At 35.3% G+C, this 27,432-nt stretch overlaps 1 protein-coding gene across 5 annotated transcripts in view; it reads left to right on the top strand.

The window, feature by feature from the left end:
• SSBP2 (single stranded DNA binding protein 2) overlaps window positions 1-27,432 on the top strand; it is a 303,158-nt gene that overhangs the window by 262,870 nt on the left and 12,856 nt on the right. For 3 of the 5 annotated variants that reach the window (XM_021084511.1, XM_021084510.1, XM_021084508.1), the window contains 5 exons: window positions 1,390-1,457; window positions 7,396-7,444; window positions 20,704-20,739; window positions 22,517-22,571; window positions 26,187-26,257. In XM_021084511.1, the coding sequence (XP_020940170.1) occupies window positions 1,390-1,457; window positions 7,396-7,444; window positions 20,704-20,739; window positions 22,517-22,571; window positions 26,187-26,257 (279 nt within the window). Of the gene's footprint in view, window positions 1-1,365; window positions 1,458-7,395; window positions 7,445-20,703; window positions 20,740-22,516; window positions 22,572-26,186; window positions 26,258-27,432 lie in introns of all 5 variants that reach the window. The other 2 variants (XM_021084509.1, XM_021084507.1) reach the window with 1 other exon arrangement.

Raw genomic sequence — 27,432 nt, 5'->3', positions numbered from 1 at the left:
ACTGTATGGCAGGTGATGACATAGAACTGAATGAGGAAGGCAATATACAGCCTTGAGAAGATAATATTGAGTTTACTTTTAGATTTTTTTGTGTGTTTTTGTGTATGTTGTTTTGGGTTTTTTGCTTTTTAGGGCCACGCCCATGGCATATTGAGGTTCCCAGGCTAGGGGTCTAATCGGAGCTGCAGCTGCTGGCCTACACCATAGCCACACCAGATCCAAGCTGTGTCTGTGACCTACACTACAACTCACGGCAACGCCAGATCCTTAACCTACTGAGTGAGGCCAAGGACCAAACCCTCATCCTCATGGATCCTAGTCAGGTTCATTAACCGCTGAGCCATCAGGCGAACTCCAACTTTTAGATATGTTGAGTGTGAAATGGTATCTATCTAGAAACAACCCACATGAAGTTAAAATATGAGTTATCTAAGAGCTTAGGAGAGAGAGCGTGACAAACTATAAATGATTTGAGATTCCAAATATATAAATAATTATTGAACTAATGGTAGCAGATAAGATTACCCACAAATGCCTGTTTATTTAGAATAATGCTAAATTCTTCAAGTTCTAGCCACTTTGAGAAAAGCAACATTTGAAAAGTTAGCAAAATAAAAGGAGCCAGCAAAGGAAATTGAAGAGTAGTCAGAAAAGTTGGAGGAATAGCGGTGTCAGCATGAAAGTGGTTGATAAGTGTCAAGATATATTAACATGATAATATTAAAATTAATCTTTTGATCCTTATGGAAACTAAACTAAGATGATGTGCATGTTAAAACATACATATTTTTATCCTATTAATGCACATAGTAGATATTGACAGAAGCCTGTTGAATCATAATTCATGCATACATATTTTAAGGATACTTTAGTCTTCATATATTTGATATATTCGTATATTAGTACATTTTTTTCTCTTGATTACTCTGTGAACAGAAGTTTGCATTCACCTTTATGTTGGATGCACCTGTCTGTTTTCAGACTTTATGTAATTTTTCTGAGTCAGACAGTTTCAAACATGTTGACTAAGTCTTTTCTTTAAAAATAGTTTTGGATTTATGAAGTGTTTTGCTTGGTAAAGTTCACTGTTATACGGATATCAGATGAATAAAGATATGTTGACTATTATAATTGTAACTGTACCTTAATCACTTAACATGTTCCAATGATCATACATATTCATGTGGTTTTTAAAAGACTCGAACCAAAGTAATTGTTAAAATAGAAGCAAAAGTACAAGAGTGGACCCTTCAGAGAATGAATTGCACAGGCCTTATCCCATCAGGAGTTATGTAGGGAAATCATTAACCTACTCTCCTTTCTTTCCCCCCTCCTCTTTGGTTTTGTTTTTTTGTTTTGTGGTAGTCTGACCCTTGGTTATCATTACAGAACTATGGAGGTGCAATGAGACCCCCACTGAATGCTTTAGGTGGCCCCGGAATGCCTGGAATGAACATGTAAGCTAAATGTTATTATTACCCTGTGAAGTGTTCTATTTTCTGTCTTCTAAAGTCACACCAGTTTGTAACAGGATTTACAAATTTCAGCTCAATTTCTGTGCAGTGTAAAATTAAACTAGTATAAATGAATAAACATGAGCTGAAATGTTTGTTCATTCTCATAACGTTTTCTCTATTTTTCTTCCTTCCCTTGCAACCTTTTTTCCATTTTCAAATGCTGTAAATGCCAACTTGTAGCCCAATTTTCACGTTTTATTTACTTTGAGTCATTTATAAATAAGCATAGTTTTCATGTAGTTCACACAAAAGTATGAAGAGATGATGACACCAAGATAACTTACTCTGCAGAAGTAAACAATTGCATATTGTTCATTTTAACAGCTATATCCTTATTCCTATGAGTTTTAAACTCATAAATATATGTATTTTTGCTATGTAGGGACCACTGTTAATCCAGGAACAAGTCTCTCTGGTAGTCTTCTTTATTAAAGGACTTTCTACAGTATATTTTCTTTTGTAAAGTCAGGATATACTTTGGGAGTAAACTAACAGTTTTTTTTAGTTTTGGTGGGGGTTTTTGTTTCGTGTTTTTGTTTTTGACTGAAAAGGATTTTCAAGCCCCAAAAGAGTAGTTGCTTCTATCAGCCAATGCAATTTGTTAACGAATATTTATTGCTTTTTCATAATCTAACTTCCCCTCAAAGTTCCATATACACCCAGAACTTCTAAAGACATTCATTAATTCATTAGAGGATCACTTCCACAATGTAGCCTAAAGAAAATTACCAGAAATAATGAAAGAGTTCTGGGTAGGGGTTGTGGGTAGTCTCCTCTCAAGTATTTTCTATTAGTTCACGTTTTGGTTACTTACCTATAAAATTAAACAACTTTGCCATCATTTAATGACAGTGGATATATCCTGAGGTAAGCTTTTTTGATGTACATTGGGATTTGTTTTAGTATTTAGAACCATTTTCATGGAAAGCAGTTTTAGCTAAAATAGAAAATAGGTTAATAGGTGCGTACCAGCCAGACTCAAAACTAGCAGAACAAGGAGGAAAAGTAGGTCACATTTTCCTATCGCATCTTTTTACTTGTAAAGTAAAAATGGGTAGACACGAAGTCTGATTTTTTCTTAAATTCCTCCAAGATTTAGCTTTATTCATGGTTGCTACAAAAGAAGTGGTATTCTGTGCTTTTATCAAAAGGTGAAACTCTTTTAACAGTAGTATTTAGATATATATATATATATAAGTTACCTAAGATTCTGACTTTAAAATGGAATAGCTTTTAAGGAATAAATTTGAATACTATGTATAGATGTAAAGAGTATAGATTTTGAATACCGTGATCAACCTAGAATTTGCTTTAAATATTAAGAGTCTAATATCATTTTTCTGTTTTACTCTTCATGACAGTCAGCAATGTGGTCAACTTTAGATTAACCTCATTTTGCTACTATAGAGAAAAGTTATTTTCATGTGACATCTGAAAGACTCAAATAGCTGCTTTAAATTGTCTAATTCCCTTCTCACATACATTTAAACAGATAAATATGGGGACCTTTAACACCATAGACAATGGAGACTAAAAGTATGGCTAAAAATTTTAATATGACTTTTTTTGATATTTGCGTTTCTCATTTAAATATACACAGATATTTTGAGGTGTTTTTATTACATATTATTTTATTATTTATATAATTTCTCATTTTTAAAGAATGATTAAACTTTACAGGCTCAAATTTCCATTAAATATTACTATTGACTTTTATTTGGGGTCTCAACATCATTTTCAGTTTTCTATAAATTAGGATTTCTTCAAGGACAAAGTTCTGAAGTATGGAAGACCCAGCCAGAGAGAGTAATTCTTTTATTGATATTGGTCCCAACATAGTAAAAGTTTAAAGAGACATAAATAAAACTTATTATTGTCTCCATTGTACTCAATAGAGTAAATTTTATTGAAGCTCATGTCATAATTTGTTATCTTTAAAACAAAGGAAATCTTACTATGTCATGGCAATTAAGTATTTCTAACTGGTAGTATGGCTTTTTCATGTCACTTTTTTACATGTCGGGTAACAAAAATTAAAGGAGAAGGCTTTAGAATAGTGTCACCTTATTGTGTGTTGGGATCAGAAGGAATCTGCCAGTCATGTCTGGATGAAGTTTCTTTAGCTTATCACTTTTTCTTATTGGCCACAGAATTATGACAGTAAAAAATACCCAGCCCTGGTCACTAAAGTAACTAATTACCATATTCTAACTGCAACTTCATCTCTTACTAAGAGCAAACCATTTGGCATAAAATTTTGATAATTTCATTGTTAACAAAATATTGGGGAATTCCATTGCGACTCAGCAGTAACGAACCTAACTAGTATCCATGAGGATATGGATTTGATCCCCAGCCTTGCTCAGTGGGTTAAGGATCCGGCATTGCCCTGAGCTGTAGTGTAGATCACAGATGCAGTTCGGATCCCATGTGGCTGTGGCTGTGGTGGTGTAGACCGGCAGCTACAGCTCTGAATAGACCCCTAGCCTGGGAACTTCCCCATGCCACGGGTGTGGCCCTTAAAACCAAAAAAAAAAAAAAAAAAAAAAGTATATATTGCTCACCTCTAAAGAAAATGGTTTTTCTGATATAATTTTTAAATTTCCATGGTCTAAACTCAGGATAAATTATATATAGTATCATCTAAAATTAAAATAAGAATATACTTTTAATGTTTCTATAACTAGTATTACATATTTAGAAATAAAATTTAAAATCAATTTTGGTCATTTAAAGTAGAATTTACAAACTATAACCACAACGTAAATGTTTTTAACTGTATTATCAATTAATTTTTAAAGGAAATTATATTTCTAAATAATCTACATTTTTACAAGTTTCAAAAGCGTGTAGGATTCAGCATTAAAATATTTTTAATTAAACTTTGTCTATCTTGGTATTTTATGGTTACTAAGAGGACAAAGAATTTCAAAGGACCTAGACTTTCTTGTCCTAGATCATATCCTATAGAATTATGAAGTTTGTATGGTTATTATCTGGAAACAAAATGAATTACGGAAAAAAATATTTTTCTCTTTGGTAGTCATGGTTGCCTTGATTCTCCTATCTGTGCACTCTAAATTTCATTTTTCCCTTTACTTTCATTTTATTATTATTATTATTTATTTATTTATTTATTTTGCCTTTTCTAGGGCCACTCCGAGGCATATGGAGGTTCCCGGCTAGGGATCTAGTCGGAGCTGTAGCCGGTGGCCTACGCCAGAGCCACAGCAATGCGGGATCCGAGCCGTGTCTGCAGCCCACACCACAGCTCACGGCAACGCCGGATCCTTAACACACTGAGCAAGGTCAAGGACCGAACCCGCAACCTCATGGTTCTAGCCGGATTTGTTAACCACTGCGCCATGATGGGAACTCACCCCTTTACTTTTAAATGAGCTAATCCTATACTCTACTTTAAACTATACCTGTGTAGAAATTTATATTCAAAATAATGCCTACATTATAGTTGGTAGATTACTCACTTAATAATACTGATGGCCCTCAAAAGGAGTAGGAATTACTACTGCATTTAAGGAATTGTTCTAACAGAACTACTCCCTGCTATAACCCCCACTTGATTTACTGGTATTTACAAAACCTAAAATGTTTCCAAAAACAGTAGTAATATTGGGGAAAATTTAGCTTATCTGAATGAATTAATATTTAGCCTATTATATTAAAATACAATCTAATATGAAATACATGATGACCTGAGAATAGTATTTGTCAAACAATTGAAATGAATAAAAAGTATTTTATGGTTCTTAGGATAAATTTAACATTTAATTTAATGTTATTTAATTTTTATTTTTATTTGCTACTTAAGTGAAATATTTAATTATTTTAACATTTAGTTTATCATATTGATTTAATATTAATCAGATTGACAGAATTATTTTATATTTAATGTATCTTATTCATACAGTCCTTGTTTGAACATACTGTTTCAAAATTATCAGATTATCTGCATATCATTGTATACAAATTTTTGTCTTATATTGGTGGTGTGGTTTTTTTTTTTTTTTTTTTTTTTTTTGCTTTTTTTGCTTTTTAGGGCCGTACCTGCAGCATATGGAGGTTCCCAGGCTAGGGGTCCAACTGGAGCTGCAGCTGCCAGTATTCACCACATCCACAGCAACACCAGATTCGAGCCACATCTGCGGCCTACACCACAGCTCATGGCAACGCCGGGTCCTTAACCCACTTAGTGAGGCCAGAGATGGAACCTACATCCTCATGGATCCTAGTTGGGTTTGTTAAGTGCTGAGCCACGACGGGAACTCCTGTCGTATATTGTTTTAAGGTAATTATCTCCCAGTTTCTTTACTGTGGTTTATTTAACATCAAACAAGTCAAATGCCCTACTTGATCAACATATATCCTATGCTTTACCGCAGTTTCTGTCCATTAGGAAATTGAATCCTGTATGTAAAAAATCACCTGTCTACAGTGTTCCAGTAACTAATTGTAAAGTCCTCATCAGCATCTTAGAGGGGAACTATTTCCAGAGACAATACAAGTGCCTCTCACCTTCTTCCTATGCATAATATTTTGACCAAGTGTCCTCTGGCATCTTATTTTGCCCTTCTATTTCTTAAGCAGAATTGGGAAAAATTGCACTTGAGTATCCCAATAGAGCTGAAAGATACAATTTTTCATACCTTACCCTGCCGTTTACATTCCTGGGGAATCTCAAAATAAAACTCAAAATGGTTGTATATATTCCAAGCAAATATGGGTAATATAGTCAACTTGGACAGCCTTTAACACTCAGAACTTTTAAGCTCCCTAGATTAAGAATAAGGGGACATTTTTTTTCTTATTAAATAAAAAAATCACAGTCTTTTCACTGAGATTAAAGGGAAAGGGAATTTTTTTGGCCACGCCTGCTTCACGTGGAAGTTCCTGAGCCAGGGACTGAAGCCATGCCACAGCAGTAACCAGAGCCACTGCAGAGACAGTGCGAGATCCCTGTGCCACAGGACTCCTAGAGGAAAAGGGAATGCTGAATGACCATAATTACAGAGGACCTGCTGACAGTAGTGTTCTTTTTATCAGACAGTATTTATTCAGGTCTACTTAATACTAAAAGCTTAAGGACAAGAGATTTTTTTTTTTTTTTTACTTAGGTATTCATTTTGTTTTAAAAATGTTTGTCCTTTTAGGCTATAAAATAGGAAACATCCTCCTCCACTCTAACATGAATATATTGACATACATTGGCATAGATTACCTCCTATCTTTCCCAAGATTTATTCCAGTCATTCTCTTGAAATAGTTATGAAAACAAAAAAGATTCCCTTGTTTAATAGTAACTAAATCCTCAGTAGCACTGAAAGATAAATTGATACATAGTTTATAAAGTTACATAATATTCTGTGCAATTTTTTGAAATTATTATTTAGATACCCTCTATATACATTTGTAGCTTAACAGCAATCATTTTATATATATTGTTATTTTACAGATAATTTCATTTTCATTTTCAATGATACATGCAGCACGTAAATTGATGGCACAATGGTATAGTTTCTATTTATTTGTTCAGTGATTTTTTTACTCCAAAAACAGGTTTTTATAAATATAAACATCTTTATGTATTTACTGCTATAGGTGATTACCACATTTAGTGGCTATGCAGTAAGTGAACTTAAATCTAGGCTTACTAAAAGCAGTTTGATTTGGAAATGAAGCTGTTTTGGAAAATGATAAAATTCTTAAACTTCAGAAATATAAAAGCTGTGAAAATAAATATAAAGAATAATTAGAACTGCATGGTAACTAAATTATAAATGTTAGTATTTTATGATATTTTTGCTTATTGTGAAACATTCAAAACATCAGTTAAAATTTCATTTATCATACTGTCTTATAGGGGTCCAGCTGGTGGTAGACCTTGGCCAAATCCAACAAATGCCAATTCAGTGAGTATATTGTATTTTTTCCTTTTCTTTGCACTTTGTAGCACTTAACAACAGAATTCTCTTTCTTTTGAAAGCCCTACAGTTGGTTATATTAGTTTTTAAGTATTCAAAATATATTTTCATGTTTTTAGAAAAAGTATGTATAAGTTGAAATTGTCTTTTTTTTCACTTCAAGTTCTACTGTAAACATGCACTCAGTGTAGATTAGCAGACCCTCAGAAAAGTAAATCATAAAATCTATGATAATTTTTATAAAATGACTATAATAATCACCCAGTTGGCATATAATCACCAAATCAGAGGAATTATGATTACATTTGCTGTTCTAGTTACCCCTAGATTTACACATTTGCCTGGAACCAGTGGGCTAAATTGCTATTCTTACACTTGTAAGCATGTATTTGACATCCTGAGAATTTTCCTTACATGTTTTGTGGGTGTGATTTGACTACATAAATATTTTTGTCTCTTGATGTCACAAATATAGGCATAAGTTAAAAATTAAGCTTTCATCTTAAAATCATTAGTATGATTTTAACATGATGATTCTGGAGATTTTTTTTCCTTGACTTGAATCCTTGGATTCTTTAATATGTGAGAGAGTTCTGTTCCATACATTTGTATAGTATGTGTGCTACACAGAGATGCCTGAGTCAAGGGAGTCAGTAGGAGGCTGAAAGATAGCTGTTTTTAATTTGTGAAATCTGTGGGTTATCTGCCCAGAAGGGATGCTTTTGCTAATGTGTAGAGGTACCTTCACTGATGAGTAGTGGCCTTAATGCTAAATAAACATGAAACTGATCCAATGTTAGTGTTAATTTTAACTTCAAGAGAATTTAAAGTCAGGTATGGATGGTACAGAAAGCATCATCCTGCATCCATGGCTAATTCTAAAGCAGCAATCATTTTCTTCTCAATTAAGTAACTGTCAGAGAGGAAATATTTAATTTATACTGTCTGTCTATCTCTTAGTTTCAATAGCTATGACACTTGCTAATTATATTTGGGGTGGAGAGAATGATGATGTTGCTTCCATTTGGGTTTTCAGCGTACCGTTTAATTTCAACCAATCTTGTAAGACACTGTTTTGCGTGATTATGTTGTAACATGACTGTCTATATCCACTAAATTTCCTTTGGTTTGCATATATGCTTTTTAATATTCACATTTCTATTTACTCCTTGCTATATACCTTTCCAATTTCAACATATCACTTTAAAATGACACCTTACTAGCAGCTCAATACCAGTAAAGATGCAGAAAAAGCATATTTCAATAACAAGGAAAACTCTGCCAATCTTTCTATTGCCAGATCTGGAACTTCTATTATCTGCATGTCTAATGAAACTGGGTTAAAAAGCACGATGGATGGCCCATCTTAACTATTAAGCCCTCCTATCTAGAACCAAGAAGACCATCTACCCTTCTGACCCCTGCAAGCAGCCAGAGAACAGTTCACACCCACCACTGCCCACCCCTATAGTACCACATTTTGTACACTCATCTGGAGATGCTCTCTTCCAAAAGCCATCAAGGAAGGTGGGCAGGATTTGATATTGAGGATGGTGTGTTGTACCTAGTGGGCGTGTTATCCAAGTAAAGAGTATTATATAGTATTACATGAGGAGATAGTTATGCTTTCTGATGATTTTTAGTTTTGAGGTACCTAAAAAATTCTGGGATTTCATAGAGCCAAGCATCATGGATAGGAGAATATACTATATCAAGTCAGCAGCTCTGCATTATTTTGGACTCTGAGAAACAATGGGAATTAGGGTGTTGACTGTGCATATCAAACTACTGTCCAACCACCACTTGAAAAGGGGTGTTTTGCCAGCACATGTGTAGGCACATGAACAAGTTGGAAGCAGTCCCTTCTGTTAATATATACCATAGATGGGTACACCCCCCTCAAAGAATGTCAACAGGGAAAAGTTGTGGACGGGCAAACACCTGTAGTTTTCTCTTCAGAAAGAGAAAAAAGTCATCACTTAAACACAGAAAAGGAAAAGCATTCCTTTGAGAATGATCGATAATGAGAACAAGAAAAAAAGAACAGACAACTGATGACTTTCCAGCAAAAAAAAAAAAAAAAAAAAAATAAGGTTTACATGAAACAAAGCAGAAGTATTACAAAGGGTGTTTTTCCCCCTAAATACCCTTGATTATATCGTAGTGATAATTCATCTGTATTATTTTGAATTCCAAGTTCTTTGAATTTCTTTGTCCGTATTTAAAATTACAAGTATTTTTCATTTTCTCTCAATACAATTAAGCCTCTGGCTCCTCAGAGCAGCATGTTAAACTGGTTGGTTGTTTTGGTTTTGCTGTTTCCAAATGTGTTTTATATCCTTTTTTCCTTTCAAATACTTTTGTTTCCAAAATCAGACATTACCTTTCATAGCCACAGTATAAGGATCAAAGCAAGAAAATTAACGTTGATATAATGCTATTTTCTCATCGGCACACCTTATTTGGATTTCACCAGTTGTCCCAACAAAATCCTTATAACTAAAATCCTAGTTCACTTGCTGCATTCATGTCATATCTCTTTGTCTCCTTTAACCTAGAATAGTTCCTTCACTTTTGTTTTTCTTAATCTAGGACTTTTGTTGACTGCAAGCCAGTTGTTTCACAGAATGCCCCATAAGTTGGTCTTGTTGATGTTTCCTCATGATTCAATTCACGTTATATACATTTGGCAGGAATCCTCGCAAGTAATTTTGTATTTTGCTTAGTGCTTCATTTCAGGAAGCATATGATGATGATTTGTTCATTACTTGTGATGTTAACTTTGATCACTTAGTTATGGTGGTATGTGGTAGGTTTCTCCAGTGTAAAATTGCCTTTTTTCCCTTTGTAATTATCAACTTGTGGAGACATGCTTGGACATTAATTATCACAAAGATCATACTTTAATCTGCTACTTTTGGTATCCATTGATGATTCTCTCCTGAATCATTTTTTCACTTTGTTGACTGACTGATGGCTATGTTCTGATTGTCTTTTCTTCTCCATTTATTAGTTGACTTTCTACCATAACCAAGAGTTTTTCTTTCTTCTCCATTCATTTATGTATATCCAGTATACTCATAGATTCTTACTTTTGTTTTTTGTCTTTTGCCTTTTCTAGGGCCGCACCCGCCGCATATGGAGGTTCCCAGGCTAGGGGTCGAATCAGAGCTGTAGCTGCCAGCCTACACCAGAGATGCAGCAACTCAGGATCCGAGCCATGTCTGTGACCTACACTACAGCTCACGGCAACGCCAGATCCTTAACCCACTGAGCGAGGCTGGGGATCAACCCACAACCTCATGGTTCCTAGTCAGATTCGTTAATCACTGAGCCATGACAGGAACTCCAATTCTTACTTTTTGTTCAGTGGGGCTTTCTTTAGTACTAAAATAATTTCAGATTTGCCCAGTTGGAACCCCTTCAAGCTGGGTCATTTGTCCTTTTGACATGTCCCCATTATTCTTTGAGCATTTTGAAGCTCATATTTTCCCAGCTTTAGCCCTGGAAACGGCCATTTTTAAGGGTTCCTGGTTCCTTTTGGTAGAGAGTAGCATTTTAGAACCCATTGGAAGGATAAAGCTTCTAGCCCTCTCAACCAACAGAACTAGAAGACAGATATATGTATATACACACATTCACATACATATCTATCTTTCTGTATGTGTAGTAGTAAAACCATGACTAGACAGCTAATGTAAAAGAATGATGTTAGAACAATCTCTAATACCATACACAAAAATAAACTCAAAATGGATTAAAGACCTAAATGTAAGGCCAGATACTATAAAATTCTCAGAGGAAAACAGGCAAAACATCTCTGACATAAATTGCAGCCATCTTTTTCATCCACCTCCTATAGAGTATGAAAATAGAAACAACAATAAACAAACAGGACCTAATTAATGTTAAGAGCTTCTGCACTGCAAGGAAATCATTTAATAAAAAACAAAAACAAAAAAAAAATAAAAAATAAAGACAACCCACAGAAGGGAGGAAATCTTTGCAAATGACCAACTGACAAAGGATTAATCTCCAAAATATACAGACATCTCACACAGCTTTATATGAAAAAAACTAACAGCCCAATCAAAAAAAAAAAAATGGCCAGAAGACCTAAATAGACATTTCTCCAAAGAAGACAGACAGATGGCTAAAAACGACATGAAAAGATGATCATCATTGCTAATTGTTAGAGAAATGCAAATCAAAATTATAATGAGGTATTACCTCACACCAATCAGAATGGCCACCATCGAAAAGTCTACAAACAGTAAATGCTGGAGAGAGTGTGGAGAAAGGAAACCCTCTGTTGGCGGGACTATAAATTGGTGTGACCACTATAGAGAACAGTATAGAAGTTCCTTTGAAAAACTAAATATAGAACTACCATATGCCAAGCAATCCCACACCTGGGCATATATCCAGAGAAAACCATAATTAGAAAACATAGTGTTCCCATCGTGGCTTGACTAGTATCCATGAGGACTTGGGTCCAATCCCTGGCCTCACTCAGTGGGTTAAGGATTGGCGTTGCTGTGAACTACAGTGTAAGTCATAGATGTGGCTCAGATCCTGCATTGCTGTGGCTGTGGTGTAGGCCAGCAGCTATAGCACTGATTTGACCTCAAGCCTGAGAACTTCCATATGCTGTGGGTGCAGCCTTAAAAAAAATACACCCCCCCAAAAAAAAATCCAACTGCAGCAGGTTGACTGTGGAGTTGTTTGATCACCAGTGTGGCACAGTATGTTAAAGGACCTGGCATTGCCTCAGCTGTGGCATAGGTCACAGCTGTGGCTTGGGTTCAGTCCCTGGATGGGGAACTTAACATATGCTGTGAGTGCAGCCATTTGAAAAAAAAGAAGAGTGGGGGAAAAAAAAAAAATACATGCACCCGCGTGTTCATTGCAGCACTATTATCGATAGCCAAGATGTGGAAGCAGCCTAAATATCTATCCACAGAGGAATGGGTAAAGAAGATATGGTACATATATATAATGGGCTATTGCTCAGCCATAAAAAAGAATGAAATAACGCCATTCTCAGAAACATGGACCTTCACTATCATACCAAGTAAAGTAAGCCAGACAAATATTATATGATATTGCTTATATGTGTGTATTTAAATATATATATACAGATGAACTTATTTCCAAAATAGAGGCTCACAGATATGGAAAACGTGTTTATCGGTGGGTAAAGGGCAGTTGGGGGAGGGATAAATGTGTGTGTAACTGTGCATTTGGGTTGAGCTGTAAGGCAAATTCTAATCATTAGTAGCAAACACTTTTATTGAAAATGTCTTAGTGAGCTTTGTCTGGAAACACTTTTGATTATAAGGTACAGATAACCCAACTAGGCTCATATGGAAAGAGAATATGACTGGATCATGTATCTGAAAAGTCCAGATAAAATTTGCTTTGGGACTCATTTCATTCCAGTTGTTCAAATAATGTCATCAGGACCCCATCTGTATTCATTGCTTACCTCTGTTCCCCTCATCTGGCAAGAAGGCTGTGTGAAGCTCCAGATTTACATCCTCACGGCTCCCTGTGGAGCACAAAAGAGAACAGCTCTTCAGTTAAACACAGGTATTGGGAACCACTAACTGAACTGGATACTGTACTTAGCTTGGGTACATAGGCTCATTCATGAGCCAGTTATGACCAGGAGTATAGTTGCTTTATCAGCCAGGCTAGGTTATACACCCACTCCCTGAGCCTCATTCAAGGCACAAAGGAAAATAAAGGAGGCCAAAGAAAATTCAAGGAATTGTTAGCAAAGAAAGAATAGGCAGAAACAACAAATGTTCAGTATAGCATTGTACTCATCAACTCACTAGCTTGACAGGAAAAAGAGGAAACTCCGTTAAGGAAAAATGAGGGGCTACCACAATGGTTATGCCTAGGTGAAATACAAACATCTTTCTTCAAACAGCCTCTGAAATGTATCATTAGATTATCATTTTTTTAAAAAAAGAACTCTAAAAATATAATAGGATATTTCCAACTTACACTACACAGATAATATTCCCCTCCCGGATTTGTAAACTGAATTCAGTGCTTATAGGGTAGTTTTAAACTTCATAGTGAAGAAAGCTACATAGCTAGTTTTTTTTTTTTTTAATGAAACCCAAAAAAACCTCTAATCATTCTGCTCTCCTCTCTACATGGATCCAGTCGTGGATATTAGAGTATTTCAGAATATGTGGATTCTTGTCACAGCTCTTGAATTATCTGTCTAGCTTAACCAGACAATACATATGGCCCTTAATTTTATCATCTGTCAAATAAGAGTGTTATAGTTCTATGATTCTGATCATCTAGTTTTTGATCTTGCTTATCTTCTACATCTGCATTTTCATCTTTCATATTAATATATATTTTGTAAAGCATATGGGGAAGGGCGGAGGCGGAGATTAATACCATTGAGAAGAATCTGTTCACTAGAGGGGAGAAAAGCCTAAACAAAATAAAGAGGAGGGGAAATTGTGTGAGATAAAGTTATTACTCAGTGGCTGGTAGTGTAGACTGGGAGGCAGCAAAGCAAGAAAAAGAAATATGAAACACAATGTCTTCAGGGCTTTGAATAGTGAGAAATTTTAAATTTTCTCATCTATGTGGAAGAGAGCTATGTTTTAGGAAGATAGCATATAAAATGGATACATAGGGCAACACTATTAGGAGAGTATAGTAACAGGCCTTATAAAACATTATCAGAGCCTGAGATAGCTTGATGGAGAAAGGATGGCAGAGGTAAATTTCACACACATAGTCAAAAATACCCAGTGATGGAGTTCCTGTCGTGACTCAGTGGTTAACGAATCCAACTAGGAACCGTGAGGTTGCGGGTTCGATCCCTGGCCTTGCTCAGTGGGTTAAGGATCCAGCATTGCCATGAGCTGTGGTGTAGGTTGCAGACGCGGCTCAGATCCGGCGTTGCTGTGGCTCTGGTGTAGGCCGGAGGCTGCAGCTCCGATTAGACCCCTAGCTTGGGAACCTCCATATGCATGGGGAGCAGCCCTAGAAAAGGCGAAAAACAAAACAAACAAACAAACAAACCCAGTGACTTGTGGATTTGAGGATAAATAGAGTGAAAAAGTTGGAGGTGATTTCAAGTCTTTGAACCCAGTTATCAGAGAGAATGGGAATAACACAAACTGAGGTAGGGACATAGGAAAATAATCAGGTTTACAGGGTAGACAGTGAGCTTTGTTTTTGGAAGGTTGAATTTCAGGAATTTATAGAACACCACTTTTGATTCTTCCACAGTACCCAGTCTGTATTTCCGTAATATCTATAAACTTCAACCTCTGCCAAGTCCTCACTGATGCTTGACTAGCAATTTTGTTCCTCTTGCTTAGTCACATGACTTTCCTGCACTCCTTATCCTGGCCCGCTCTCTATCAGCTAAAATTGTCTCATATCTTATAGAGGGAAAAAAAGACATTAGACTCAAATTTCTTCAAATCCTACCCTTTACCTCCAATATTATCAGATTTTTATTCATTTTTCCCCTTGTCCCAGAAATATTCTTTATTTTCAAAGATACCCTTTAATTTATTCTCTTTCTTTATTCCACCACTTGTTGCTTCTTTGCATATGTTGCTCATTCATTTTTCTAAAGACATCTTCAGTCTGTCTCTTTCCTTTGGCTGGAACTTTCCCCAAAACTATGCCAATGAACAAAATCCTAAGACATTATTTTGTTTTTGTTTTTTTTACGGCCAAGTAGTGTTCCATTGTGTATATATACCACAACTTCCTATTTGCAGCAACATGGATGGAACTAGAAACTCTCATCCTGAGTGAAGTAAGTCAGAAAGAGAAAAACAAATACCAAGTGAAGTCACTTATATCTGGAATCTAATATACGGAACAAAGGAACCTTTCCAAAGAAAAGAAAATCATGGACTTGGAGAATAGACTTGTGGTTGCCAAGGGGGAAGGGGAGGGAGTGGGAGGGACTGAGAGCTTGGGGTAAATAAATGCAGAATGTAGCCTTCGGATGGATTAGCAATGGGATCCTGCTGTGTAGCACTGGGAACTCTGTTTAGTCACTTATGATGGAACACTTAATGTGAGAAAAAAGAATGTATACATGTATGTGTAACTGGGTCACCACACTGTACAGTAGAAAAAAATATATGTAAATACATGATTAAAAAAAAATCCTAAGACAACCATAAAGCCCCCTGTCTTCCAATCCCTATAGAGGTGAGAGAGGGTAACTGATAGAAGAATTCTCTCAACACTTCCTCAGTTTCAGACCATCGTGTGTCTCACACATTGACTCCCTCACCACCATTCTACTGGACAATGAATTCTTTGATCTTATCCTTCTTATTACTGTGTGGTAGTGCAATGCCTAAACATAGCAGGTGATAAATGAAGATGGGTTGAACTGACTTCTCTACCATTTCAAGTCCCACAAAAACTACTATTCTAAAGATTAGTGATGACCTACTTACCAATCCAACATAATGACTTATTTTCTGTCCTCATCATACCTGACCTCTGAAATATTTGACACTTTATTTTTTTTTTTTGTTTTTTGGAGCTTTTTTTTTTTAACCATTCGCATGGCATTTGAAATTCCAAGGCCAGAAATCAAACCCATGCCATAGCAGTGACCCGAGCCACTGCCATGACAACCTCAGATCCTTAGCCCACTGGGCCACAAGGGAACTCCTTGGTTTTGTTCTCAATGTCTGTTAATTTATTTTCATTTTAATGTTTCTTTATTCATTTTTATATTTTTACCAGCATATTCCTTTTGATTATTTATTCTTAGGTATGTCACGGAAAGGTTGAAAGACTTAAGCCAACAAGATTCAAAAATAAGCCCTATTTAGGAATTTCCTAGCAAAGCTGCCCCCACTCCTTGCTTCAAAGTCTAACTTGCTTGACTTTTTACATTTCCTTGTGGTTTTCCTTCTATCATATTATCCGTTTTTTTTTTTTTTTTTTTTTTTTTTGCTTTTTGGGGCTGCACCTGCAGCATATACAAGTTAGGGGTCAAATCAGAGCTACTACAGCTGCCAGCATATACCACAGCCACAACAACACCAGTTCTGAGCTGCATCTGTGACCTACACCACGCCTCATGGCAACGCCAGATCCTTAACCCCCTGAGTGAGGCCAGGGATCAAACCCACACCCTCATGGATACTAGTCAGGTTCCTTTCCACTGAGCCACAAAGGGAACTCCATATGGACCTTTTTTTAAACAGTAATGTTCTTTATAATCTTGTTTTTGTTTTTTTTTTACCAATTTCAACTATCATCAAATGTAATCAAATCCTAGAATAAGTATTGTGCCCAGCATTAAATGGAAATTTTTCAACTGAAGCTTTATCTCCAGTCCTGATCTCTACTGAGTTCTGGATATCTATTTCTAAACATCCATTGATCAGGTCCCACTGTCTACTAATACCTTCAAGTTCAACATGTCAGACATTCCCCAAACTTGTCCCCTCCCTCCTAAATTCCCTCTGTATAAATTAATAGCACCATCATCTACCCAGTCACCAAGTTGGAAACATAGGAATTGCCTTAACTTCTTCCTTCCCTTGTCCACCCCACCACCAAGCCCCAGAGAGTACATTTGCAAATTCTCCTACTCCTACTTATCTTAATCAGCACTGCCTAGAATACTTTTTATTATCTCTTGCCTCAACTTTTTGCATTGGTCCTAACTTGTATTCACGTTCCAGAATGCCTCTAGAGTTATCTGACTAAAATAAATTTGAGCATGTCTCAAACCTGTGACTCCCTGTTTCCCAAAGCCTAACTTCAGTCTGACCAAATAGCCTCATCTTTTACCACAGTCCCCTCTAAGTCCCACACTGTAGCAGCTGTGTAAAATTACCTACCATTTCCTTAATAAACTATGTACTTTCACGTTTCTTTTTTAAATGACATTCCTTCTCTTTGTCTTTCTAATGGACCCCTACTCACTGTAAGTCCTAGCTACCCAGCTCAATATATCTTCTATACTCACATAGAATTTCTACCTACATTGTTATGTTTTGTTGCTCAGACTAGGCTGGCTCTAGTTAACTCCTGTTATAACTTATGGGAGCACAAGTCCCATAAAGTGCTAGGGGTAAGAGCCCAAATACTCCTTTTCTATTAGCAAGGGCATCAAGACTATGAAGGAGAAACAGTTAATATAAGCCAAAGTTAAAGAGTTTGACGTGGCAGAAATGGAAAGAAATTTAACAACTAGATGAGTTAACAAACTTTTTAAAGTAATTTTAAATGTGTATATTTAATGGTATCTGAAGGAGCCATGGAGAGAGAGAAATTAAAAGGACAAAAGGAATAAGGACTAAGAGAATTGGATGGTCAGGAGGGGCTAGCTTTGGTAAGAGTGTTTTCTTTATCCTATCTTAACTGGATGAAAATTTAAGTATGTAAATAATGGAGTGTTGAGTTGAAGATGAAAGCATAGCAAGAATTTGATGGCCTTATTTTATGACAGAAGGGCAAAGTACTATCTCAGGATGGCATAGCCACCAATGAGGGCCAGCTTACAAACGTCAATTGTTAAAATTTGAGAGCTGATTGTTCAATTGTCAGTAGCTTAAAATCTGCCTTGTAGAAATGTTTATACCACATAAATTGGCAATTGCTACAGACTGGGCGATCCCCCCACTCAGTGTACTGGCACACCTCTAGAATGCTTTGGGGCTTCCATGAAGGCTAAAACAAAATGCTTCCAGGGGAAACTAGATTGAAGTTGGGTAACATGATTACATTTTGGACCTTGTCAATCCTGTTTTGTGTTTCTTGTCAAGAAATCTCAGAGTTCCCATCGTGGAGCAGCAGAAACGAATCCAACTAGGAACCATGAGGTTGCAGGTTCGATCCCTGGCCTCGCTCAGTGGGTTAAGGATCCAGTGTTGCCGTGAGCTGTGGTGTAGGTCACAGACGCAGCTTGGGTCCTTCATTGTTGTGGCTGTGGTGTAGGCCGGCAGCTAGCTCTGATTGGACTCCTAGCCTGGGAATTTCAATATGTCGCACAATACGGCGCCTGCGGCCCTTAAAAATAAAAAAAAAAAAAAAAATGAAAATAGAAATCTTTACCATAGAACAGAAAAGTTGACTAGAGAGTGATTAAAGAGATAGAAATTAACAAAGTAGATTTTAGGATAATGAATTTAAGATACCTGCAAGAGAAGCAAAATGCTAATGGTGGCATTGGGGAAGGGTACAGGCAATTCAATAGGAAACTAATAGGGAAATAATGGACTTAGTAAACATGGAGGAATTGTGATGGGATAACATTCTAGTTGAAATAAAGAATAATATTTGTGAGTGTCATGAGCAACATGAAAGACATCAGTCAAGTAAAGTTGTTTAGATTTCTGTGTGAAAATGTCAAGGATATAGTCATATTCATAAAAGGAAAAGCAGGGTATGTTGTATAGGAAAGACAGTGAAGCATAAATTCCAAAGAGTGGCTAGATCCTATCTTGAAGTTGCTTAAGAATGGCAGTAGGCAAAAGAGACAGAAGAACATGAGCCAGGTGCTAACATTACAAGGAGATGAAAGTTGAAGCCAGAAGCTAAGTGGGTGATTTGAAGAGAGGGCAGGTATACAAGTTTAAAATAATAAGTAATATGTAGAGGGTGTATGGCAGATCACGAACCGCAGGGCACCCAAGAGAGCAAAACTGTATTCATTCACCAAGTCAAATAAATGTTTACTGCCACAGGGATCCCGATATTCATAGAAGTAATGCCACCACTAATGATACTGAACGCTCTGGGAATGGCCATCTGCAGTGCTGCATTACCCAGAGTCACAGAGCAGAGGTTACATGGGGTCTCTGCTTAAGGCAAAGCAAGGACACCCGACAATGAGAGTTTTCAAATAACTTAATAATCAAATCAAAGGCAAATCATAGCTGTTGTACTTCCCACTGCTTATTTTGAGTTCATACTATTTTTATGTTTAACTATGTGGAAGGTATTGGGGTGGAGGGAGAATTTAGGTATAAGCGTTATAATCTCTTCACTACTCTTAAGGTCTCATTTTGGCCCTTGCTGTTTTACTTTAAGAAGACAGTTGATTTATTGGCTTTTGGCAGAATAAGGCAAAAATATCTCTTCTGGATGTGCAAAAGATGAAGGACATAAGATAGTAAGCTTGTGTGAAAAAGAATACTTGGGTTTTACTTCTCTATTAATAGCCACACTTGAGTTATTTTTAAATATGTTTTCCAGTTTTCATTTCTTAAATTATCATAGCAATGTCTTATTAATTCCTTCTCACCTCTAGAAAGGAACTTGTTTAAGAGCTTGATTTGCAGAGAAAGAGTGAATATGTTACTCATATCTAATCCCCACAAATTAGCCGTCTTTGGAGACTTATAGTAACAAAATCCTTTGCATTTATTATATCGTTTCCTAGAAGCTAATTAGAAAGGAAAAGGGGAAAGGAAGAAGTCTATATATCAAGTATTGACCATACTGCATGAATATAGTAGCCTGAAACTTGTCATTTAAAAAAAATAATGTATCCCAGTATGAACATAAATTAAGAATTGCATCTGTAAAGGCTACTAATTTGAAAACTTCTGGTTTCTGGTTTTTTGTTGCAAAATATATATCTTTCTAATTACAGAATAAGTGTCATTAATATCAAGCAGTGAATACAACTGCCCTGAAAGCAGTGTAACTTGAAGCTATAATTCTGTCTAAATTCCTCTTGACTACAGTCCACTCTTTTTCATAAATTCAAGATAATACTGCATTTTATTCATTTTCTAGCACTTAGATATAAATGCCATTCTTTTTAAATTTATTTTTCATTACTCAATGAATTTATTACATTTATAGTTGTACAATGACCATCACAATCCAATTTTATAAGATTTCTAACACACAACCCCAGCACATCCCCTCACCCCCCGAACTGTCTCCTTTGGAAGCCCTAAGTTTTTCAAATCTGTGAGTCAGTATCTGTTCTGAAAAGAAGTTCATTGTGTCCTTTTTTCAGATTCCACATGTCAGTGAAAACATTTGATGTTGGTGTTTCATTGTCTGACTGACTTCACTTAGCATGATAATTTCCAGGTCCATCCATGTTGCTAAAAATAAATGCCTTTATTCTTTACTATCTTTTGTGATAAATTTTAAAACTTGATAAAAGTTAGAAAATAGATTCATTTTAGGTCAGTCTCCATATTGCCACATGAATCAATATATATATATTTTTTGTCCTGTTCATGTTCCAGATACCATACTCCTCAGCATCTCCTGGGAACTATGTAGTAAGTACATATGGGTTTGTTTGCTCATAAGAATTGATGTTACATTTTATTTGGGCAATGAAACAGTTGTCCAGATGTTAAGAAGAGCCCCTGTGTATTGGCTAAGAAGTGAACATCTGATTTGTATTGAGTTGTTTCATCTGCCAACCTCAGTACATATGCTGATATTCATTAGTGAAACAGTTATCAATCTGGCCAAAATTGCCCTGAGTACTGTGTTTTACTTCAGCATATGTTTCTGTAAACCAGTACAATACACTCTGCCCAATCACGGAGAAAGCCATCCCCAGTTACACAATATGATATGCTTGGATTTGCAGTTCTCCAGAATAATCTGCATCCCTCCCCATCCCATTCACCATACACAAAGTCTAAGCGACATTAAACTTTCTCCTAATCACAAGAATAATCAGATAGCAGAAGAATGACTAGTAATTTGGGGGGATTTTTTTAGTTTTCAGGCTAAGAAATCAAGAGGATTTACCATCTTTTAGTACATGTTAAAATCTTCCAATTATTCACGTTAGTCAACTTAGCAAGGTTTTACCTGACCTGTTGAACTTACAAATGACCTTTTAACCATCATAATAACGCTATAATCCTTGCTGCATCTCAAGGCCATAAGATATTTTGTTAGAATATTTCTGGGGAAATGCCTGACAGAGAAGCAAGGATAAATGGGAAAAGGAAAAATATTTTCTAAAGAACTTTTCAGAGGTGGTTAGCTAACCAGGGCAGGAGAAAAGGTGTACTTAGGAAGAAGATCAATGAGCATTTTACCCTCCATGGAAATAATGTTTTAAGAACATAGTGAAAGCACATGCTGTTCTGGACCTGTGATCTTAGTGCTCAGTGTTCCCTGAAGCTACAAAAACTAAAAAAAGCCTTTTTTCTCATTCTCTATGAAACAGAAATGAAGGTTACAAAGTTTGGGTAACACCTATTTTTCCTTAAAGTCAATTAAGAATACGCTTGATATCTAGTTTTATGAAACTATTAACTAACTTATTTAAAGTAAATTTAAGCTGTTTAATCAATAGCAATACCTGTATTATTTGAAATAATTAGTGGGGTATGTCTGTACACTCACAATGAAGCAAACATTTAGCCACTTAATAAACTGATTATTGTACATTTGAAAATTCTGAAACCCACTGCCTGAATTAGCCAGTTTGATTGTGAACTTAAGAATCACCTAATACCCATTTCAGATTGATTGTGTTGCTACAGCCTTGGGAACCTTCCGCATCCGTCAACATTACCTCTCATTTCTTATTGATGTGATAGCTGAAGGTACAAGGCCCACAAGTGTTGCAGTTGATACTGATAGAAATAGCATCAATGTATTTTTAAACATATGAATATCTTTTGGTTTTCAGTTGTCCATAAAAACCCATGAGACAAAATACAAGAAAATTACAGCAAACTAAATGACCAATGCACATGCATTATTTCTATTTTATGGATTTGTCAAGGCCCTATTAAATGGTTTTTTCCTTCAACTCATTATACCTGATGTGATTAAGTTATGAATAATAAATCAGTGTTACAGGCTCATTGTTTTTGGAAACTTGTCAAGACAGTCTCAACATATTTAAGCTAAATTATATTTTGCATAACATTGAGATGAGCATGCATTCAAAGAAAATAAATTATGGAGAAAATATGTTTCCTCTGCTATTTTCAAATTGGATTATTATAAAGTCTAACTTCTGTTTTTCCTTATATTGCTTAATGAAATGCCTTACTTTTACTGAACTTTTGTATAATTATTTAGGGTCCTCCAGGAGGTGGAGGGCCACCAGGAACACCCATCATGCCTAGTCCAGCAGGTATTGTAATCGAACTAGCCACGTGGGCATTTGATTCTTAGACTAAAAAAATCAAAAAATACAGAAATTGTTATGAAAGTTAGTAGTATTCATTACCTCATTGATGGTTTCACAAGTCAAGTAGAGATAATCAGTAGGAAGAAATAGTGTTTTTAAATAACTATTGTCCAGTTACTGTAAGCATTTAGAAAATTCCTGTTGTATAGGTAACAGATTTAATCAGAATGAAAACGGTATTGATTTTTATGGATTGCCCGGTAATTTATCTGTCTGAAAGTTTGCTTGAGATTGTGGAAAAGATCCAAATTTCACAACTTAAGAAAAACTCTGCCTTAGTAACACATGACACACATAGATCTATTAGGTTTAATAGAGTAAATAAGACCCACCATACCTAGCATCTAAGATAGACGTGGGTGTGCTTAGAATATCATTTACCCTACATGTCTGTAGATATTGGTTAGCTAATGAATCCACTATGTTGTGGGGAAAGTTTTTTAATCTTTTAAACTAAAATACTTCAATATTCCTGGAATCTTTTAAATCTCTCCTTTCTCTGAGACTCTAATACAAACTATTAAAAGTGTTAAGTCTTGAGGACTCTAATAGTAGCACAGCAACTTGTAGCAAGAGCTGTGAAAAGTTCATTACCACTTGACTCTTTAATCCCACAATCCAAGAATCATGTAGAATTATGCTCATTTGTTATAGCCAAGAGTAAAATAATAGACTCAACCTTCGTGCCTAATCCAATTTTAGTGAAATTTTTAACCTATGTTTATGGACTATAATATAGCCATTAAAGTTATTATCAAAGAATTGTTCATGACACAGAAAAATGATTTAATACAGTATGATCACAATGTTATTTTAAAACATTTAACACTGAATTCTAAAAAGTAGGTAACAAAGAAGTAGACTGTCAGTTTTAACTTCTGGGTTATGATAGATGGGAACTTTTTATAGTTAGAAAACTTTTTTATTATGTCGTACTGTTAAATTCCTATGTTCTTAACTGGTTTGTGGAAATCTAAGATATACGAAAGTTTGAAATTAAATAATCACGCAAATAAATATTTTTAAGCTTTGAAAGTTCAGTATAGAAAAAGCATAAATTTGATGATTCAGAACTTTACCTTGCTTTACTAACTCTGGTGTATATTACAAGTTGTCGTGCATCTCTGTTCTCAGAGCATGTTCACTGAAGTGAAACAGACTTCATTGAAGATAGAATTCTATGAATTGAACATCTTGCCCATATTTGCATTATTGTATGGTGAAGTTAAGGTTTAATTTATGAAGGTAGCATGGGATTAATACTTCACTACAGTACTAAAAAAATTTTGGATTAATTTAAACTGTGCAGGTAATAAGTAATCTGATCACCTCTTCCTTTCAAGCTAGAAATTGCCACCAGTTTATCTTACTAGCTTTTCTGCATATTCTATGTACTCACCCTTTATCACAGTTAGTCCTCTAATACGAAGCCCATATCCCCCCAAAAATAGGTGCCCAAATACCTATTTTGTAAAGTTTTTCTGTATGTGTATATATATATATATGTATCAGACATAGTCTAGAAAATACCAAGCTTATTCCCTCAAATTTTTTTCATTTTCAGACAAAATTGTATTTGAACCATACATTTCTCTTTCTGCATATTTTCAAATATACTCTTCATTTTCCTTTCAAATTAATTACTAAAATTACTAAGTAAAATTAGTAAAGCTAACAAAAGGTGAAAAACCATTCGAAGGTTTCCTATGTTTAAAAAACAATCCAGGCTTTTCTGAAAAACAAGTTTTTATAGGATAGAGTTTATTCCATTAATTGAATCTAAGATAGCAGGTATTTATTGTCCATAATATTCAACATGAGTAAGACACAGGCCCTTTCCTCCTGTCAAGGAATTTATAATCTAGTTTCAAGCAGGAAGGAAAAATAAGACAAAATACTAACTATAATGCAAAGCAGAATTCAGTAGTGGGGGAGCACACTTTCACGTATTGGGGGAAAAAACCTTCAAGGAAGAGCTAGCATTGGCCATGGGCCTTGAATATTGAGAGTATAGTTTCAGTAAAGGGAGAATGGGGTAGAGAACATGCTTGGAGGAAGAAAGAAATATGCAGATGGAAAAGATTGATTATATGCAGGAATATATGACAGGAGAGATACAGAAGGATATAAAAATAGTTAAGGCCTCAAAAGTGAGGAAGGAGCTTAAACAGATATAGGTCAACCAGAGGTGAACATTTCAACTTTCTCAATAGTATAATCTATTACTCTAGAAGTAAAAAATTATGTTCGGGTTATGGATCATTATTTAAAAACACAGGATAAATGGCATTTAACTGGAGTTCCTGTCATGGCTCAGCGGTACCGAACCTGACTAGTATCCATGAGGACATGGATTCAATCCCTGGCCCCACTCAGAGGGTTAAGGGTTCGGTGTTGCCTTGAGCTGTGGTGTAGGTCGCAGACAGGGCTTGGATCCCGCATTGCCGTGGCCATGGTGTGGGCCTGCAGCTGCAGCTCTGAATCGACCCTGGGAACTTCCTTCCATATGCCACAGGGGTAGCCCTGAAAAAAAAATGGCATCTAACCTACTCTAAAATGATAAATTAATATCTAACAATCACGAAATAAGAGGAAAAGTAATTGCCCATTTTTGCTCTATGGTTTTTGCCATGAGAAAGCAACTGATTTTTGTCTTCAGCCTTGAATCAGTACAAAACGTTTGAAACACATTTTTCAAAATAGAGAGGCCCACTACCTTATATTAAAGAAAATTGTATAATTTTAGGATAATATAAAAACATTTTATAATTGATAGTTCCTAAATGTAAAATATAAAACCTTTCACTTTAGGTTGTACGTTATAAATACATATACTCAGAGACTTAATTAGAATTAGCTAATAGACATGAAATACAAAATGTTTTTAATTCTATAAAATGTTACATATATTTATATGGATGTACACTCTAGTTATTTGTTTTATAATGAACCGAGAATAAAATAAGTAAAAAAAATTTTTGTCCAAAGTTGTGCTAATGGAAACTGGCTTTTACGTCAAGCAAGAGAATTTTCTTTCCAGTTATATAGTCTTATTCTAATCTCTTTCTGTGGGAACTAAGCCAGGATATTCTACCAGCTTTTATTAGCTATTAGCTAAATAAACTTTTAAAATTGGTGTATAGGCTGCCTAAGGAAATAATAACTAAAAATCTACTAAATCTGAATTTTAAGAGATTTTTGTTATATTTATTCATATGAATTGCTTAGGTAAGTCAAAAGGTATTCATATTTTTTAAAGCAGAAAAAAAATTACTGGAATTTTTTAGATTCTTAAAGTAATATTCCTTTTGACCGGAATTATTCAAGTGATTATCCCTGATATATTGGGTAAATATCCCTAATTTACAGACTCAGAATGATAGTTTCTGGATCAGAGAACAACTTACAGGTATTTGTTTCTGAACTTAAGTAATGACCACTTCAAATACTGCAGCTATTAATATGCTTAAGTGTACAGATAATCTTTGATGATTACTTTGTGATAACTTGGGTGTTGATTGTAATGAAAAATATTAATTCAATAATATTTTGTTTCAGATTCAACCAACTCTGGAGACAACATGTATACTTTAATGAATGCAGTACCTCCGGGACCTAACAGGCCTAATGTAAATATGAATTTTTTTAATTTTTTGGAGTGCATTTGAAGACCCAAATTCTTTAAGTACATTCCTTTTCCTCGGTGCTATTATTATCCAGGATCTTACTGGATATCAAAAAAAAAATCAAATTCTTTCCATGTTCTGATTGTGTGTGTGTATATGTCTGTGTGTGTGTGTGTGTGTGTGTAGTGTATGTAACAAAAGATTTCATATCAATATAACTTAAATGTAAAACTGAACCTAATCAATGATAAAATGTTGGCATATAGCGTTATTTTATCTCAATAATTAATACTACGTGAAAGTTTCAGGTAATATGTAACCATTTATGTTAGCCTCATTTTTTGCATCACTAATTTCTTAACATGTTTTTTTTCTGATAAACTTGAAGTTAAATTAGGAAATTGAATATGCTTGTTTTTCTCTAAGTTTTTGACAGCTGGAGTTTAAATATACAACTGAAGCAGTTCTACAGAAAGAATTTGGGTATTCTTAATATAAGATATGGTCATGATTTTTCCAGGAAAGCTTAGAGGAAAGTGACATTTATCTATAATAAAAGACCTACATGTTAACAATAAATAGTCAATAGACAGATAAATATGGATAAAAGCTCAAATTAAAGAAAAATCAGATGTAGGAATTTCAGGAAGTTTCCATTGTGGTGCAACAGAAATAAATCCGACTAGGAACCATGAGGTTGTGAGTTCAATCCCTGGCCTCACTCAGTGGGTTAAGGATCTGGCGTTGCCGTGAACTGTGGTGTAGATCACAGATGCAGCTCAGCATTGCTGTGACTGTGGTGTATGCCAGCAGCTGTAGCTCTGATTAGACTCCTAGCTTGGGAACCTTCATATGCTGTGAATGCAGTCCTAAAAAGCAAAGGAAAAAAAAAAAAAAATTTCAAAAAGTATACCAAAAACTATAGATGAAATAATTATTATAACTGAGCTTCCTAGCAGTGCATATAACATAGGTAACCTTTAAATTGTCCAGTATGATATGGCACTTGAACTCTGGCTAGTCCAGACCAAGATGTGCTGCAAGATGAAACACACCTGGATTTTGAGGACTTAGAATGACAAAAATGCAAAATACCTCATTAAAATTTATATTGACTATATTTTGAAATGATAATATTGATATAGAAGGTAAATAAAATTATTAACAATTAGCTTACC

This window comes from Sus scrofa, chromosome 2 (assembly GCF_000003025.6).
Source record: "Sus scrofa isolate TJ Tabasco breed Duroc chromosome 2, Sscrofa11.1, whole genome shotgun sequence".
Taxonomy (NCBI): Eukaryota; Metazoa; Chordata; class Mammalia; order Artiodactyla; family Suidae; genus Sus; species Sus scrofa.
Note: the sequence above shows the minus strand (reverse complement) of the source record. Positions and strands in the feature narration are given on the sequence as shown.